The sequence below is a fragment of the Rhineura floridana genome, chromosome 2, assembly GCF_030035675.1.
Source record: "Rhineura floridana isolate rRhiFlo1 chromosome 2, rRhiFlo1.hap2, whole genome shotgun sequence".
Taxonomy (NCBI): domain Eukaryota; kingdom Metazoa; phylum Chordata; class Lepidosauria; order Squamata; family Rhineuridae; genus Rhineura; species Rhineura floridana.
Window position 1 is genome coordinate 186,135,652 of NC_084481.1, and position 14,994 is coordinate 186,150,645.

General features: G+C 40.9%; 1 protein-coding gene across 1 annotated transcript in view; it reads right to left on the minus strand.

Annotated features, from left to right (window-relative positions):
• LOC133377482 (uncharacterized) overlaps window positions 1–14,994 on the minus strand; it is a 32,385-nt gene that overhangs the window by 2,629 nt on the left and 14,762 nt on the right. Inside the window, exons 3-7 of the mRNA XM_061611658.1 lie at window positions 9,068–9,206; window positions 5,962–6,083; window positions 3,128–3,238; window positions 2,078–2,184; window positions 513–603 (exon numbers count right to left, since the gene is read on the minus strand). Coding sequence (XP_061467642.1) covers window positions 513–603; window positions 2,078–2,184; window positions 3,128–3,238; window positions 5,962–6,083; window positions 9,068–9,206 — 570 coding nt within the window. The remainder of the gene's footprint in view (window positions 1–512; window positions 604–2,077; window positions 2,185–3,127; window positions 3,239–5,961; window positions 6,084–9,067; window positions 9,207–14,994) is intronic.

Below are 14,994 nucleotides of genomic sequence, written 5' to 3' on the forward strand. Positions count from 1 at the left end.
CCATATCTGTGTCCAGTATATGATAAGCTTAGAACACAGGTGGGTGACTGGCAGCCTGCACGTAGCCCTTGACCACTCTCCTTGGGGCCTGCCGAGACCCATGGAGCCCTGCCCACGTTTCCCCACTGCCATCAGCTGGGCAGCAGGGAAAATATCACTGTTCCCATGCTGCTAAGCAGTGTAGGGACAACAATTTAGTCTACATCAGAAGCATTTGGGGGGGAAGGTTAAAGACTTCACACCCCGGTGCTCCTGATGCAGGCAAAATTTTATTTTATTTTATTTTATTTTATTTTATTTATTTATTTATTAAATTTATATACCGCCCGACTAGCGATAGCTCTCTGGTACAAAATCACTGGTACAACAACATCTCCTCTGTGGTAAGTGCATTACTGATCATTATTGATCAGCAACCATAATATTTCGCTTTTTACCTACACAAAACATAAAATACTGTATATAAAAAGGAAAGCCTTGGCTGCTAGATAGTTTGAAAAAAAACTACTTACCTGAAGCTCTGAAAGAGATTTCTCAAGGCTTGGGACTGTCACTAATAAGGAACTTTTTTTAATTACATTTTGCCTGATAAATTCCCAGGATCTAGGAAAAAGTATGTTTAGATTTCACATGAAGCAACCCTTCCAGAAAAATGCTTGCTTAGTACAACCTAACATGTCCAAGTGTAGTTATCATCTATCATATGGCCTTTGGTACTGCAAAACTGTGCTTAAGCTGCATGTGAAAGGGAAGGACCTGCAAATCCTGAGCATAATACTAGAAGCCCGCATGAACATTACAGTTTGTTTAAAAAAATGTGCCTGACGTATCTACACATTGGTTTTGTAGTACGCGATTATTATGATCTCAAAAGTTTTTTTTTTATTATAGAATGTACCCGTCTGTTTGGTGGAAATATTATTCTATCAGATTTAGAAAAAAGAGCAGGCAAATCTTTGAAAAATTCAAAAAAAAATCTTACCCAAGTAAATAACAGGTTGAATCCACTACTGTACAAGTAGAAGGCATATCATACAACAGATTTTTCCCATCTCCTCCTCCATCCTGCAGCCCTGTACCCCTTCCCCCCCAAAGCCTCTAGGGGGCTGTGGGGCCTACCAAACATTCTTGAATGTGCCATTCACAGTTTGTTTGTGTGCAGGGCCGGTTCTAAAGGGAGGCCAGGTTGGGCACTGGCCCAAGGGCCCTGGAGCTACAGGAGCCCCTGAGGGGCCCTCAGCTCCCCTTCCGCGATCTGCGCCTCCCCCAGGCCCCCCATTTACCTGTCAGCCGGCTTTTTAGCATTGCCCTTAATGAAGATGGCGGCCACAGCTTCCCTAAGGTACTGAAGCTGCTGTCGCCATCTTAGTTGATGGCAGAGATGTGCGCACGTAGCCATCAACAAAGATGGTGGCAGAGGCTTCATTCCCCTTAGGGAAACCACGGCCACCATCTTCATTAAGGGCAATGGTAAAGACTAGACAGGTAGGGGGGCTGTGTGCACACCCACCCACCCACCAGGGGGCCAGGGCAAGCTGATGCCCAAGGGCCCCTGCATGCCTGGAGCCGGCCCTGTTTGTGTGTATGTGTGTAACCTGAAATTGGGCAGAGGAATCTTGCACTATGGATAGCTGCAATCCCACCATCAGACAACATCACATATCTTTGAATGCCACTGTATAACACAGAGGAAATTGACTGGCTCCAATATGAGGTGACTATAATCATAGCTTTTGCTAGAGCAGGGATGTGGAACTGTGATTCTCCAGTTGTTGTTGGGTTACAATTCCTATCATCCCTAGCCATGCTGGCTAGTGTTGATGTAGTTCAACAAAATCTGGAGGGCCATAGGAATCTTCTACTCCCTGTGCTAGAATGTGGACCATTTTGATATGTTGCCTATTAATTTCAACAAGGTTGAAACAAATGATATCTCTAATAATGTTTAGAACTTATGTTTTTCTTAAACATACATTTCCGTTCCGGCTTTTTTAAAGAGGGGAAACACATGCAAGGCTAGGTTTATTCTCTGGAATGTATTCCTAGTTTTCAGAAATTTCAAGAACACACATCTTACCTGGCCTGTTCTGATCTGTCAAGGAAATATTCAAAGACATTATTCATTACAATAATGTCAGCATTCTGAAGAAGTGAAGCCTGAGTACAAATGTCTGCATTTATCACCTGAAGGGAAATAATTTTGTAGCTTTTTAACATGCAAGATTATCTGACAACAGTCTCAATCACTAAAATTTAAAATTTGGAAGAATTTCTCCACTTTGACCTCACTTCTTATCATTTTTCATAAATGTTCATGACTCCACCTCTTGACTAATCCATTACATTTTTTCCCAGCAACATGGGTGCTGCCATTCATAACATTTTCAGATTATAATGGGTAATGATTAAAAGCTGAGAAAGTATGAAGTGAGCTGCAAGGAAGCCCAATGCCATATGCTTTAGCTAAGGTGAGGCAGAATGAGGAGGAGAGAGGAAAGTTGCTTCATCCCAGCAACCCTTTAATTCAATTAATGGATAGCACTGATTGGACAGCACTTCATCAGTGGAGATCCAAGAAGTTATAATAAATAAGGTATTCATTAAAGTCTACTGCAATGGACTTCCGCGATGGCCTCAAGCAAGCCTCTCACTCTTGGCCACAAACTCCCCATTTCCAATAAGGATGTAAAAATACTGAACTTTCTTACAGAATTTTTGTAAGGATTACAACAAGGAAATGAATATTAAGCGCTCTGAACATCAGAGTATACAAATGTGAAATACTATTCTTTACCATTATTCTTTTTGGTCATGGCAAAGCCTTAATATCATCTTAATTAAAACCTTTTTCATTACTACAACATCTCTTCAATATTTTGGATATTTTATCATATTCTTCCAGTCACCTTTTAAGTCTAGAAATGAGTGTACAGTACAGGATTGAGGCTTCCATACAGTCAGTTTGAATCGGCTAACAGTTTCAGCCAAATTCATTTACAAACTTAACTATTTGAGGTATTATACTACTTATCTGCATGACTGGGAAGATACTGCAACTCCAGAATTTATTTATTTTTGTGGGAACATAGATTTCTGTAAATAAACAAACTTTCAAATGTGTCATTACCTTTAATCTTTCATGAAGCTGGTATTTTGCAATGATAACTTCCTGCAACTGGCAAAAGTCTGTATTCATTTCAACACCATAGATTTGAGATGCTGAGCTATAAAAGTAGCCCTAAAATAAAAGAAAAAGGAAAGGAAAGCTGAGTAGTTTGTTGTTTTGTTGAAGCTTAACTTTACTGGAAGATTTATATCTCATTTGTCAATAGGACTACCTTCTGAAATGATGTGCACAGGATCAGGTTGTAAGAATCATAAGACGTTTCAGGCCTTGATCCAGAGAGCTAGATAACTAACTCATTGATCAAAATAGTACTTAACCCAATAGCAGAAGTCTATCCCCCACCCAAACTATTATCTACCAATAATTAGAATTAGGGTGTAATCAAATACATGTCTACTCAGAAGTACACTCCATTGGGTTCAATGGGACTTAGTCCCAGGTAAGTGTGTATTGGATTGTAGCCAATGTCAGACAGGAAAGCTTGGTAAAATATGTGGCTTTAACTATGACAAATGGTAGAAATGTGATGGGAAATGAAAAACACCTCAAACCTCTGTGATAAAATATATAAACCTGTGTCGAATGGTGGCTGTGGGCTGACACAAAGAAGGATATCCAATTTTTGCCAATCCATCCTTTCTCCTGGTGTCTCTGTGCAAACCCCTCCACCCCCGTTTCGAGAGTTGTAATATCCACAACAGTATGAGATACAGCACAGAAGACAGCAGCAGGCAGGGGTGGTGGTGAAAATTGGGTGCCATGGCCTACATAAGCAGCACCACCTTCTGCCAGCACAAATCACCATTGGATACAATCCACAAATTATTAACATTTCCTTACATGATGAGTCTGCTCTTATAGCTTTCTGAAACTCTTAACCATCTGGCCAGAAAAACAGTCTTTGCTGATTAAATATGGCAAATTGCCACTTCCATAAATAGAAGCCAAGAATATGATGAAAAGAACTATTTTTAAAAGTATGGGGGTGTTTTATCTGGAGGATGTATTATCTGGAGGATGACTATAAAGTGTTTCAGATTTCTATTAATAAGTATAATAATTTTTAAAAATTGCTAATTTATGACAAAATTAAGCAAAGAATGACACTGCATCTGTTAAAATAATTCCAGGAAAGAAGATAATGACAGGAAATAACTGGATCCTTTATGGAAGCAATCAGAGCATCTATATAGGTCTTCCAAAGAGAAGAAAAAGCTCCTTCCTTGTCAAGACTATGCCAATGGAGGCAGCCTAATTTTTAAAGAGCTCTTTGTCTCCTTAAGGCCTTTTAAAAACATGGTATGGTCCTATGTTACTTGTATATCTATGAAGGGATTTCTATCCTGCCTTCCAAAGTCTGAAAAAGCACTCAAGGTGCCAAAGTCAATTAATCAAACCATATGACACTACAAGAAGAGGAGTGGTAGCTGTGTTTCTGCTTTCTCTGTGGTCTCAAATAAGGAAGAGTTTAGTCAGTTACGCGATTGTTGGTTTTTCTATTGGAAGTGTTGGGATGCAACTCAGCTTGCTGGTGGATTTGCATGGGGAATGGTAGATGGCCTAGGTACACTGTTTTTCAGCCGTGGGTCTCCAGATGTTGTTGACTACCACTCCCATCATCCTTGGCCATCAGCTAAGCTGGCTGTGGTTGATGGGATTTGTAGTTCAACAACATCTGGGGATCCAAGGTTGTAGAACAGTGGTCTAGAAAGCATGGAGGTTCCCCTCTGTTTTTTCTGACCTAACCTGTGCTGACCTTCTTTCAGATGCTAAGCTGATACTCTTAGGATTGCTGAACTCATTTCCTGCCCCTCCTCTTCTTTGCTCCTTCCTTGGAGAGGAGAGTTTTTGGATTACTCTTCTCTAGAGATGCAGGAACAAGCATGCCCCTGGTTGCCTCCTCCTTAGTTAGACAGAACTAGGAATCGTTCCTATCAAATATGTGTTTCCTTTAATAAATGACAGTATTGCTTTCTCAAAGCCAGAATCTCAGTGTGATTGTATCCAGCGTAGCGTGTGCTCCTTCAACAGGGATCCTTTTACAGTTCAGCTTCTGCCAGCATTCAACTCCATTGGTAACATTTTATTAGTAACAAGGGGAACTTATTAAAATATGAGGCTGCCTCATACCCGTCAATCAGAATTACTACCCTGCCTCACAGGAGCTCTTCAAGGTCTGAGGCAGAGTTCTTTCTCAGGCTTGCTACCCAAGAGTCTTTAAAATGAAGATACCAGTAGTTTAATTTGGGGCCTTCTACATGCAACGCTTGCACTGTTTCATTGCACTCCAGCCCCCTCCCTAAGGCTATAGCCTAGGAGGGCATATACAAAGTCTGAGAACCAGTTTACACAGATTTTGGCTTTGTGGTGAACCAAAACAATGATTGCAAGACTAAACCTGAGTAAGTTTCCTGATACATATCTTCTATTTTCTATATAACTCCTGAACAGAAGTAACTCTTTTAACAATTATAAAGAAGTCTGAGTAACATAATCGGGTTTGCCAAAAACTCATAAAATATATGGCCAGAGCAACACCAGGCCAAACCCCTAGCTGTCCAGAGACTTGCTGGGCAGTAATAAAAGCAAAGTAACTGTAACATGCAATTGCACCCGGGTCTTTATGGTTTAGAGAAGTGAATGTACACATCATATTACTTCTCTGCATTTGGAGAAGGAGGTTCCCTAATGCACCTCATACTATGATTTTTTTTGAGCAAGATAGATCATAACAGAAAACAGCTTATCTGCAGACAAAACATAGCATAAAAGAAAGAGAATAACCGCCATGAACAGGAAAAAGATACATCACAGAAAAATGGACTGCATTTTACCCCAAACAGGACTGCACCAAGTCTGGAGCCAACGTCAACCACAGCTTTTCCTGTCAGGTCAGGCAATACATGCCGATAGAGAAACTTCAGTTCCATGAGGGAAAAAGAGTGAGAAATGAACTCTAGGAAATAAGAGCAAAATAAAAAACATTGCTAGAATAATTATCAAACACTGTCAAATGAGCCTACATGCATACAAGTGTTGATAAATTTGCAAAATAAAATGTAGTGTTAACAGTAGGAACTTTCAAAAAGGTTTAATTCTTATGTTTTGTTGTTGGTAGGGTTTTACCTTCAAGTATTATAGTACCCCTAATCCAGCAAGGAATCCTGCTACAAAAGTCATGTTAAACCATAAATCCTGGTATAATGTGAATGAGCATCATGCTAGCCCAATATGCACCTCCTCCACTACATTTACTGGGGTCCCAGAGAGCAACAAACCACAGGCTGGCTTACATTACATGCAAACTACCACTCATGGTGTCCCTCAACTCCAAATAAACCATGAGTGGAAGACAAGTGTTTCTTTCCTGTGGGTTTTCTTTTGGGGGGGGATGGGGAGAAGAAAAAGAAATCCCACAAGTGGTGGCTTTGACATAACATGAAGCCTCTGGTTTGTTTCCTTCCCAGTGGGCTAAAGGATGGAGTGGGAGAAGTATACTTCTCATTCACATTAAACCATAGTTTACATTTCATCTATGGTTTAACATGATGTCTGAACCAGAACAGTGTGATTGAGCAGCTCCAGTACATAAACAATAAATCCCTGCATGTGCATTGTATTTTATTTCACACAACATTAAGCCCCTGTGAATGTGGGGCACTGAATCTTGCCATCACAAAAAAATAAACCCCAGCAGAGTCATATAGGATTTGTTTCCAACTAATGTGTTTAGGACTGGGAAATTAACCAAGGCTGAAGATACTGCCTTTTCTCCATTAAGAAACACTGCAATTATTTATGGCTAACACATGTTTAGTATACGTCATTCACTTTAAAAATAAGGGCATCCATTTAGATGAGTAAAATATATGTTAGCTCAAGAGAATGGCTGCTATCTAAGGCAGTATCTGTGCATCAGATGGAGGTTATTTTTTTATTTTTTTATTTTTTTATTTTATTTCATTCCATTTCTATACCGCCCTTAGCCTATGGCTCTCTGGGCGGTTCACAGCAAGGAATAAAATACAATACAGTGAAATAAAATCAGGTAAAATCACTAAAAACATACAGCTTGAGCATTTAACCACTTGGTATAAAATTAATTTAACAATAAACATTAAACATTAAAATGCCTGGGAGAATAAAAAGGTTTTAACCTGGCGCCGAAAAGATAGAAGAGTAGGCGCCAGGCGCACCTCATCGGGGAGACTGTTCCATAATTCGGGGGCCACCACTGAAAAGGCCCTGGATCTAGTAACAGCCCTCCGAGCTTCCCTATAGGACGGGACTCGGAGGAGGGCCTTAGATGTTGAGCGTAGTGAGCGGGTAAGTTCATAGCGGGAGAGGCGTTCCGCAAGGTATTGTGGTCCCGCACTGTGTAAGGCTTTATAAGTCAAAACTAGCACTTTGAATCTAGCCCGGAAACAAATAGGTAGCCAGAGCAAATGCGCCAGAACAGGTGTTATATGTGCGGACCATCTGGTCCTCGTCAGCAGTCTGGCTGCTGCGTTTTGCACTAGCTGTAGTTTCCGAATTGTCTTCAAAGGCAGCCCCACGTAGAGTGCATTGCAGTAGTCCAATCTCGAGGTTACCAGAGCATGGACGACTGAGGCGAGGTCATCACTATCCAGATAGGGGGGTAGCTGGGCTACCAACCGAAGATGGTAGAACGCATTCCGTGCCACCGAGGCCACCTGAGCCTCAAGCGACAGGAATGGATCGAAAAGGACCCCCAAGCTACGAATCTGTTCCTTCAGGGGGAGTGTAACCCCATCCAGAACAGGTTGAACATCCACCACCTCGGTCGAGAAGGTGCCCACCAACAACGTCTCAGTCTTGTCAGGATTGAGCTTCAGTTTGTTAGCTCTCATCCAGTCCATTATCGCGGCCAGGCAACGGTTCAGCACATTAACAGCCTCACCTGAAGAAGATGAAAAGGAGAAATAGAGTTGCGTGTCATCAGCATATTGGTGACAACGCACTCCAAAGCTCCTGATGACCGCTCCCAGCAGCTTCATATAGATGTTAAAGAGCATAGGGGACAGGACTGATCCCTGCGGGACTCCACAATGGAGAGTCCAGGGCATCGAGTAATGTTCCCCAAGCCCTACCTTCTGGAGACGATCCACCAAGTAGGAGCGGAGCCACCGCCAAGCGGTACCTCCAACTCCCAATTCCGTGAGTCTCTCCAGAAGGATACCATGGTCGATGGTATCAAAAGCAGCTGAGAGGTCAAGCAGAATCAACAGGGTTACACTCCCCCCGTCCCTCTCCCGACATAGGTCATCATACAGGGCGACCAAGGCTGTTTCAGTGCCGAAACCGGGCCTAAAACCGGATTGAAATGGATCAAGATAAGATTTGTTTTCAAAGTTCACCCCAGCCATTCCTCAAACTGCACATGTGTTGGAGGCACTTGGAATGTGTGTACACTCTGTTTGAAGAGAACATCATCTCACCACCCACCCACTCACTCACAGTGCTCATATGAAAACATGCACATTTTCATAGTACTTCATTCTATTAAATGTGCATGTGTTAAGCCTCATGGACCCTCCTTTTCTTAATGGAAAGTTGCAGCACTAAATATAAGCTTAAGATTCAATGTACTTGCTGACGTGCTCTAGTGCAGAAGGAAGAGGAAGATGTGGAGACTGCCATCCAATATGATGCACTGAATAAGCAGTTCCTCAGTCGCTGACTCTTTTGATCACTTTTAACACTGTGGGAACTGTATTTTACCTCATTTCCCATCGCGTTTGGGAATCCAGTAACTTGCAGACAGTTTCAGAGCTCACTCCGAAGAGCACAGTCCTGCATCTGACTAAACCCTGAAGCTACTCCATATTTGATTTAGGAACAAACAATTGAATCTACTGCATAGACACACATCAACTAATGTTGTCATTTGGCTTGCAAGTACATCACATGTGTACTTACCTAATGGTGCTGTCTGATGTGAGCCACATGTTAGACAGTAGTTTCTGCTCATCTTCCCTTCTTCACACAATGAGTCAATACAGTCATCATCATAAAGAAATGCATCAATATGAACTGTGGGTTTTGTTTGCTGATGTAGCTAAGGGAAAAAAATAAAACTGAACAAGCATTTCAATATGCATAGTTTCCACAGTACTAGCTGCATGCAATTTAAGTCCTAGACCTTGTGTTCCATTGCTTCTTCTTTATATTTGTCATGCCACTGTTAAAAAGTGAAATAGTGGAAACAATTGGTCTACTTTGATGATGGTGACAGAACTTCCTCCACAAAGTCCTTCTTCTACCGAGGTGCAAAGGTCCTTCTTTCAGGGACGTCACTACTGGGGTGCGGAGGGTGCGGCCCACACCCGGGTGTCACCATGAGGGGGGTGACACCCAGAGCTGCCCCGCCCCGTGCCGTTGCCCGGCAAGGCTGCTCCAACTCCTCGGAGGCGGGCGGGCGGGCGAGACCGGGAGCAGCGTCGGTGGGGCAAGGGAGGCGCGCCGGCGTTCCCAGGCCTTCTCCGGCTGGGTGCCCCTCCTGCACGTGCCCTCCCAGGGGCACGGACGGGGTGGCTGGCCTCGAGTGCGCATGCTTAATGTATCATGCTTAATGACATCACTAGGGCACACCCCTGAAATCTCAGGGTTTGGGTTGCTTCTGACCTGACAACCCTACTCCCATGTCTAGCAAAGAAACATGAAAAGGGTTTTACCCCATGGCTGCTTCTGAAATGTCAACATGCATCTTTGTCCCTCAAGAGCCTGAATATGGCTCCTGTGATTTTCACTTGAAAATGCTACTTTGTCAAATACTTTCCAGGGAAAAAGGGCAGTCAGGTAAATGTAGCAAATAAGCTCAAAAGAAAAGGGAGGGAAGTTTCTTTTAAACCTTTTACTGCTGATCCTAATTCCCTTTCCTGTTCTGTTGTTTGGAAATATTCAATTAAAACTTATAGAAAAGGAAAGGGAGGGAAGAGATTGAATTCTGGAGAAATAAGAGCCTGGCTATGCAGAGTATTCATGTCTAGGGCAGATATGAGTAAACTAGCTAGCAGATTTTTTTTATTAAAAATACAGTAAACAATTGAGGGGGAGGGGACACACTTACTAAGGGACTAAGCCCCATAGAACTCAACAGGACTTACTTCTGAGTAGATATGGTTAGGATTGTGCCATTGGTAAAGCTTGACCAGGGATCCTCTGCAATGATATCCATATCAAAGCATGGTTGGCAACCCCCTGCCTGGAATGCCCTGCCTGGCTTTTAATGTGGCTGTTCCAAACTTCTTTACAGACTTGACCCTTCACTGCAGAGAGAGGTTTGAGAAATGAGTAAGAGTTAAGAAGATTCTCTTCTCTTTCCTGCCTACTCTGTGGGCTGCTATAAACTCACTTTGACACCAACCCAATTCCAGTGAGTAATAACTGACAGAGAGAAAACACACATGGTTTGGTCTACCTTCACAGGCAGTAGATTGGCAACAACAGCAATTGAAGCCACGCTTCCCAGTATGTGAATTCTCTTTTACCGCTATTGGGCAAGAAACAAATCATCATGCAAATAACAAGGTGCATCATCAGTGGGTTTAAGGGGGTTGAGCTGACCACATGGAACCACTGTTGTTGCTTCTATGGATGTAAGGGAGTAAGGTCAGAGGCAAATGAAATGCAAATAGAAAAACAAAAACAAAAGGCAGTCATGATTTCCTAAATGCAATATCATACCAACCACAACAAGATTCTTATGACTAAGGCAGAAAACTCAGCATCCCACAACCAGTCAGGGTTCCTAACAAAAACTAAAATAATCCTGGCAGCCAAGGTCACAGAAATCCTCATGCAGCACAACCTGACCCAGGGGCTGCAGTTAGTGCAGAATGCTGTGGCATGATTGCTGACATGAGTGAGACCCTAGCAACACATAATACGTCTGTTCTGAAATCTGCATGGGTTGCTAATTTGCTACCAGGCCAAGTTCAAGATGTGGTTTCCATGTTAAAGGTGCCACATAGTATTTGTTCTGCTCCTACAAGGAATCAGTCATTTAGTGTGGCAGCACCTATACTTTGGAACTCCCTGCCTATTTACATTAGGCAGGCACCTTAATTGTACTCATTTTGGCACCTGCTAAAAACATTTTTGTTTAGGCAAGCCTACCCAGGCATGTAGAAGCTATGATTTTTTTATCTGTTTTTAACTTGTTGGTTTTATTATTTTAACTGTTTTGAATACCTGTTTTTAACTGTTTTGCCAATAATTTTATTGTTTTAATTCCTTCTATAAACTGCTTTGAGGGGTTTTATTTTTACAACAAAGCAGTATATAAATGTTGTAAATAAAATACATAAATTAATTTTGGAGCCACTGTGGGCCTTGGGTCTCTTTCCTCTTTTATACTGAGTCAGGCCATTTGGTACCATCTAGCTCAGTACTGATGACATGGACTAGCATTGGCTCTCTTGGATTCCAGGCAGTAGCCTCTTCCAGAGATTGAATTTTGGACCTTTGCATGCAAAGCATGTGCCCTACTACTGAGCTACAGCCCTGTTTAAAAAAGTATCTTTTAAAATTGTTCTTTTCAATTCACTAATGAATACACAGTGTACAAGGGCAGATCCACACCATGCATTTAAAGCACAGGCAACATACATTTGAAGCACATGAATCCCACCACAAAATACGGTTTCGGCCCAGTTTATCTTACGGAGCGCCTTCAACGCCACCAATTATGCTGCCCGACAAGATCAGCCACACAGGGCCTTCTCTCAATCCCGCCGACAAAAACAGCCAGATTGGCGGGTACTAGAGAGAGGACATTCTCAGTGGCGGCCCCCACCCTCTGGAACTCCCTCCCACAAGATCTCCGGCACGCCTCTTCCCTAAATGTATTTCGGAAAGCCTTAAAGACCTGGCTCTTTCAACAGGCCTTTGGGATCTCCGGGGAGGGTTAATTGTCTTGATTGAAATGCCTCCTGCCCTGTTTTAATATTGTTGTTACAGCTGTATTGCTTTTATACTGTTTTTATATTGTATTATTGTATTTTATTATATTGTGTTTTAATGATTTTGTACGTCGCCTAGAGTGACCATTGGCCAGATAGGCGACACAGAAATTAAATTTATTATTATTATTATTATTATTATTATTATTATTATTATTATTATTATTATTAAAATCATGGGAACTGTAGTTTGTTAAGAGTGGTGGGAACTGTAACTGTGAGGGGGAAACTACATTTCCCAGGATTCTTTGAGAGGTCATGCACTTTAAATGAGAGTTGGATGTGCTTTAAATGTACTATATGTGGATCTGCATTATTTCATAAACTTTGCCTGCATATAAATAATTTTGATTAAATTTTAAAATGGAAATAAGCTACCAAGTTTACTGGGTAACCATGGGCTACTCACCATCTCCTAGCCTAATCTGCCCCTCAGGGTGAAAACTACAGATGGGGACCATGATCACCCCAAGGAAGAAGGGCACACTTAAAATGTAGATGAAATAATAATTTGTAAATAATAATTTACAACCATAGTGTGAAATCAGAGACATATCAAGACATAATATGAAGAAATATTTATATAAGCATGAATGTCAAAGATGTTTATTATTTACACAACCTGTAAAGATATTTATAGTGCAATCCTATGCATGTTTACTCAGAAGCAAGTCCCAATGTATTCAATGGGGCCTACTCAGACAGGGAAACTGGCACAGGACTGCAATTCAGTGATAAGCAACTTCACTCACTCAATCCAGAATTCAGAAACATGCCACATTAAGCTGTTTTGCAACTGTTTTATACTTGTTTTATGGTTATTGGATTTTAAATGGCTTTATTTCTTGTTGTAAGCTGCCTTAGTTTCCAAACCTACCTCACAGAGTTGTTGGAAATATTCCATATACACACACGCTGTAGATATAAAAATATATACATCCCATATGATAGTTTATTGTCAAAACCAGTTGGCCATTGCAGACCTTTTTTTAAAGTATTAGTTTTCTGCCAAATATAAGCACTGACACCTAAGCCCTGTCAAACTGTTTTTTAAAAAAAGGATCGGAGAGGGAGAGAAAGATTTACAACACAGTCCTTTTCTATGTTCACTCAAAAGTCCCATTAATTTTCAGCACAATCTAACCATGTCTACTCAAAAGTAAGTCCTACTGACTTCCCAGGAGGATCCCTACGCCTGTGCAGCCTCTGAGACGAGCTCTCGTCTTGGATGAAACTTTTCCAGTTTAAATTCAGTCAGAAGGCTCTTTTCTGACTGGGAATAATTTCTTCCGGTTAAAGAAGAAACGTGAGATTTCCTACATAGCTTTGTTTTGATTGTTGGAGTCTGGAATTCGTCAGAATTGTCTGTCTTCCAGCAGCTCAGACAGAGCGAGGATTTTTATGCTAGCTCAGCTGGATAAGTGACCCGTTTTTTTATACGGATTAACAGGCAAACATCCTCCTGTCTACATTCATCATTTTCTTATCTATACAGCTAAAGAGATTTGTCAAAGTAACAGCAATTGAGATAACCTAGGTGAGGTAAGACTTTCCTTTTTTTATTCACGGAACTAAGGGGGAAGAAAATATAAATAGCGTATCTTTTTTTTTATTGCAAAAAGCTGACATGGAAAATAGCATTCTAAAGATTAAACGGATGAGAGATTTCTGATTGAAAGAGATAAGACTGGGACTATTTTTCTTGATCTACTTTTTTTTTTCTTTTTGACGAATCTGCTCATTCTCTCTGCTACTAGCTATTTCGACGCTGTGAACTAAAGCCGTTCTTACACTTCTGGGCAGATAAGAGATAAGGGCTGTCTAGCGTGTGACGTTAGTTTGCTGGAAAGATTAACTCCTTTGTAACTGGTTAAAGAAATAAGCTGCTCTCTGTTTGGGACATTGAAAATTGAAGGAGTTTTGTTCCTTTGGTTTTAAGAATGACAATTAAGAAGATCATGGATGTACAAGAAGGGACTTTATCTCTAGACATGTTTCAGAAAATAATGAATGGGATTAACTCAATAAAACAAGAACTGAGAAATAATAGACAAGCGTGGAGAATTGAATTTCACGAAATGAGACAGGAGCTGAAAGAAACTCAGGATTCTATGAGAAAGGAGAATAAAGATAGATCTGGAAAACAAAAAAAGGATGGAAGAGAAATTAAAGGCAAGGTTCAAACTATGGAGATTGGCTTAATTATGGACATGAAAAAAGATTTGGATTTTCTGGCTGTGATGGATCCTGGAGACAAATATTATAGTTTGGAATTCAGCGCTGTCCTTGAAGGAATTGAAGAGATTGGAGATAAAGATATTATCGGTTCAAGAAAATTCTTGGACTGGAAGGATTTGATGGAACTTGAAATGGAGAAAGTTAACAGAATTAATCCCTGTTTTGTGTCAATGGAAAAACCTTCAAGAGATGTACTAGTGTATCATGTGGAAAAGAGGAACAGAGATGCGGCTTTGCAACAACACTTCAGTGATACGTTTGGATTTGATGGTAAGAAAACATCTGTGATGGAGGAAATTCCTATCAGACTTTTATTATATGACTATGACAGCAAGATTTTTGGGTGCGTAAAGATGGAAGATGGAAGATGGACCCAATATGGATAATGACAGAAGAGCGATTTAAAATTACTGGACTTAGTAGATTTGATGAGTTGGATTAATTGGCATGTTTATTTAGAAAAAAAATTGATTGACATATATCTCAAGGATTGGAAACTTCTCTTTGACTTTTTGTGGAAGATTAAAATGATATGATGTTAATGAGATTTGAAACCAACTAAGATAACCGTTGGAGGAAGGTGATTTTATAATCTATTAAGAGATAGGTTTGTTATATATTATAGATTTATAGCTGAACTATGAC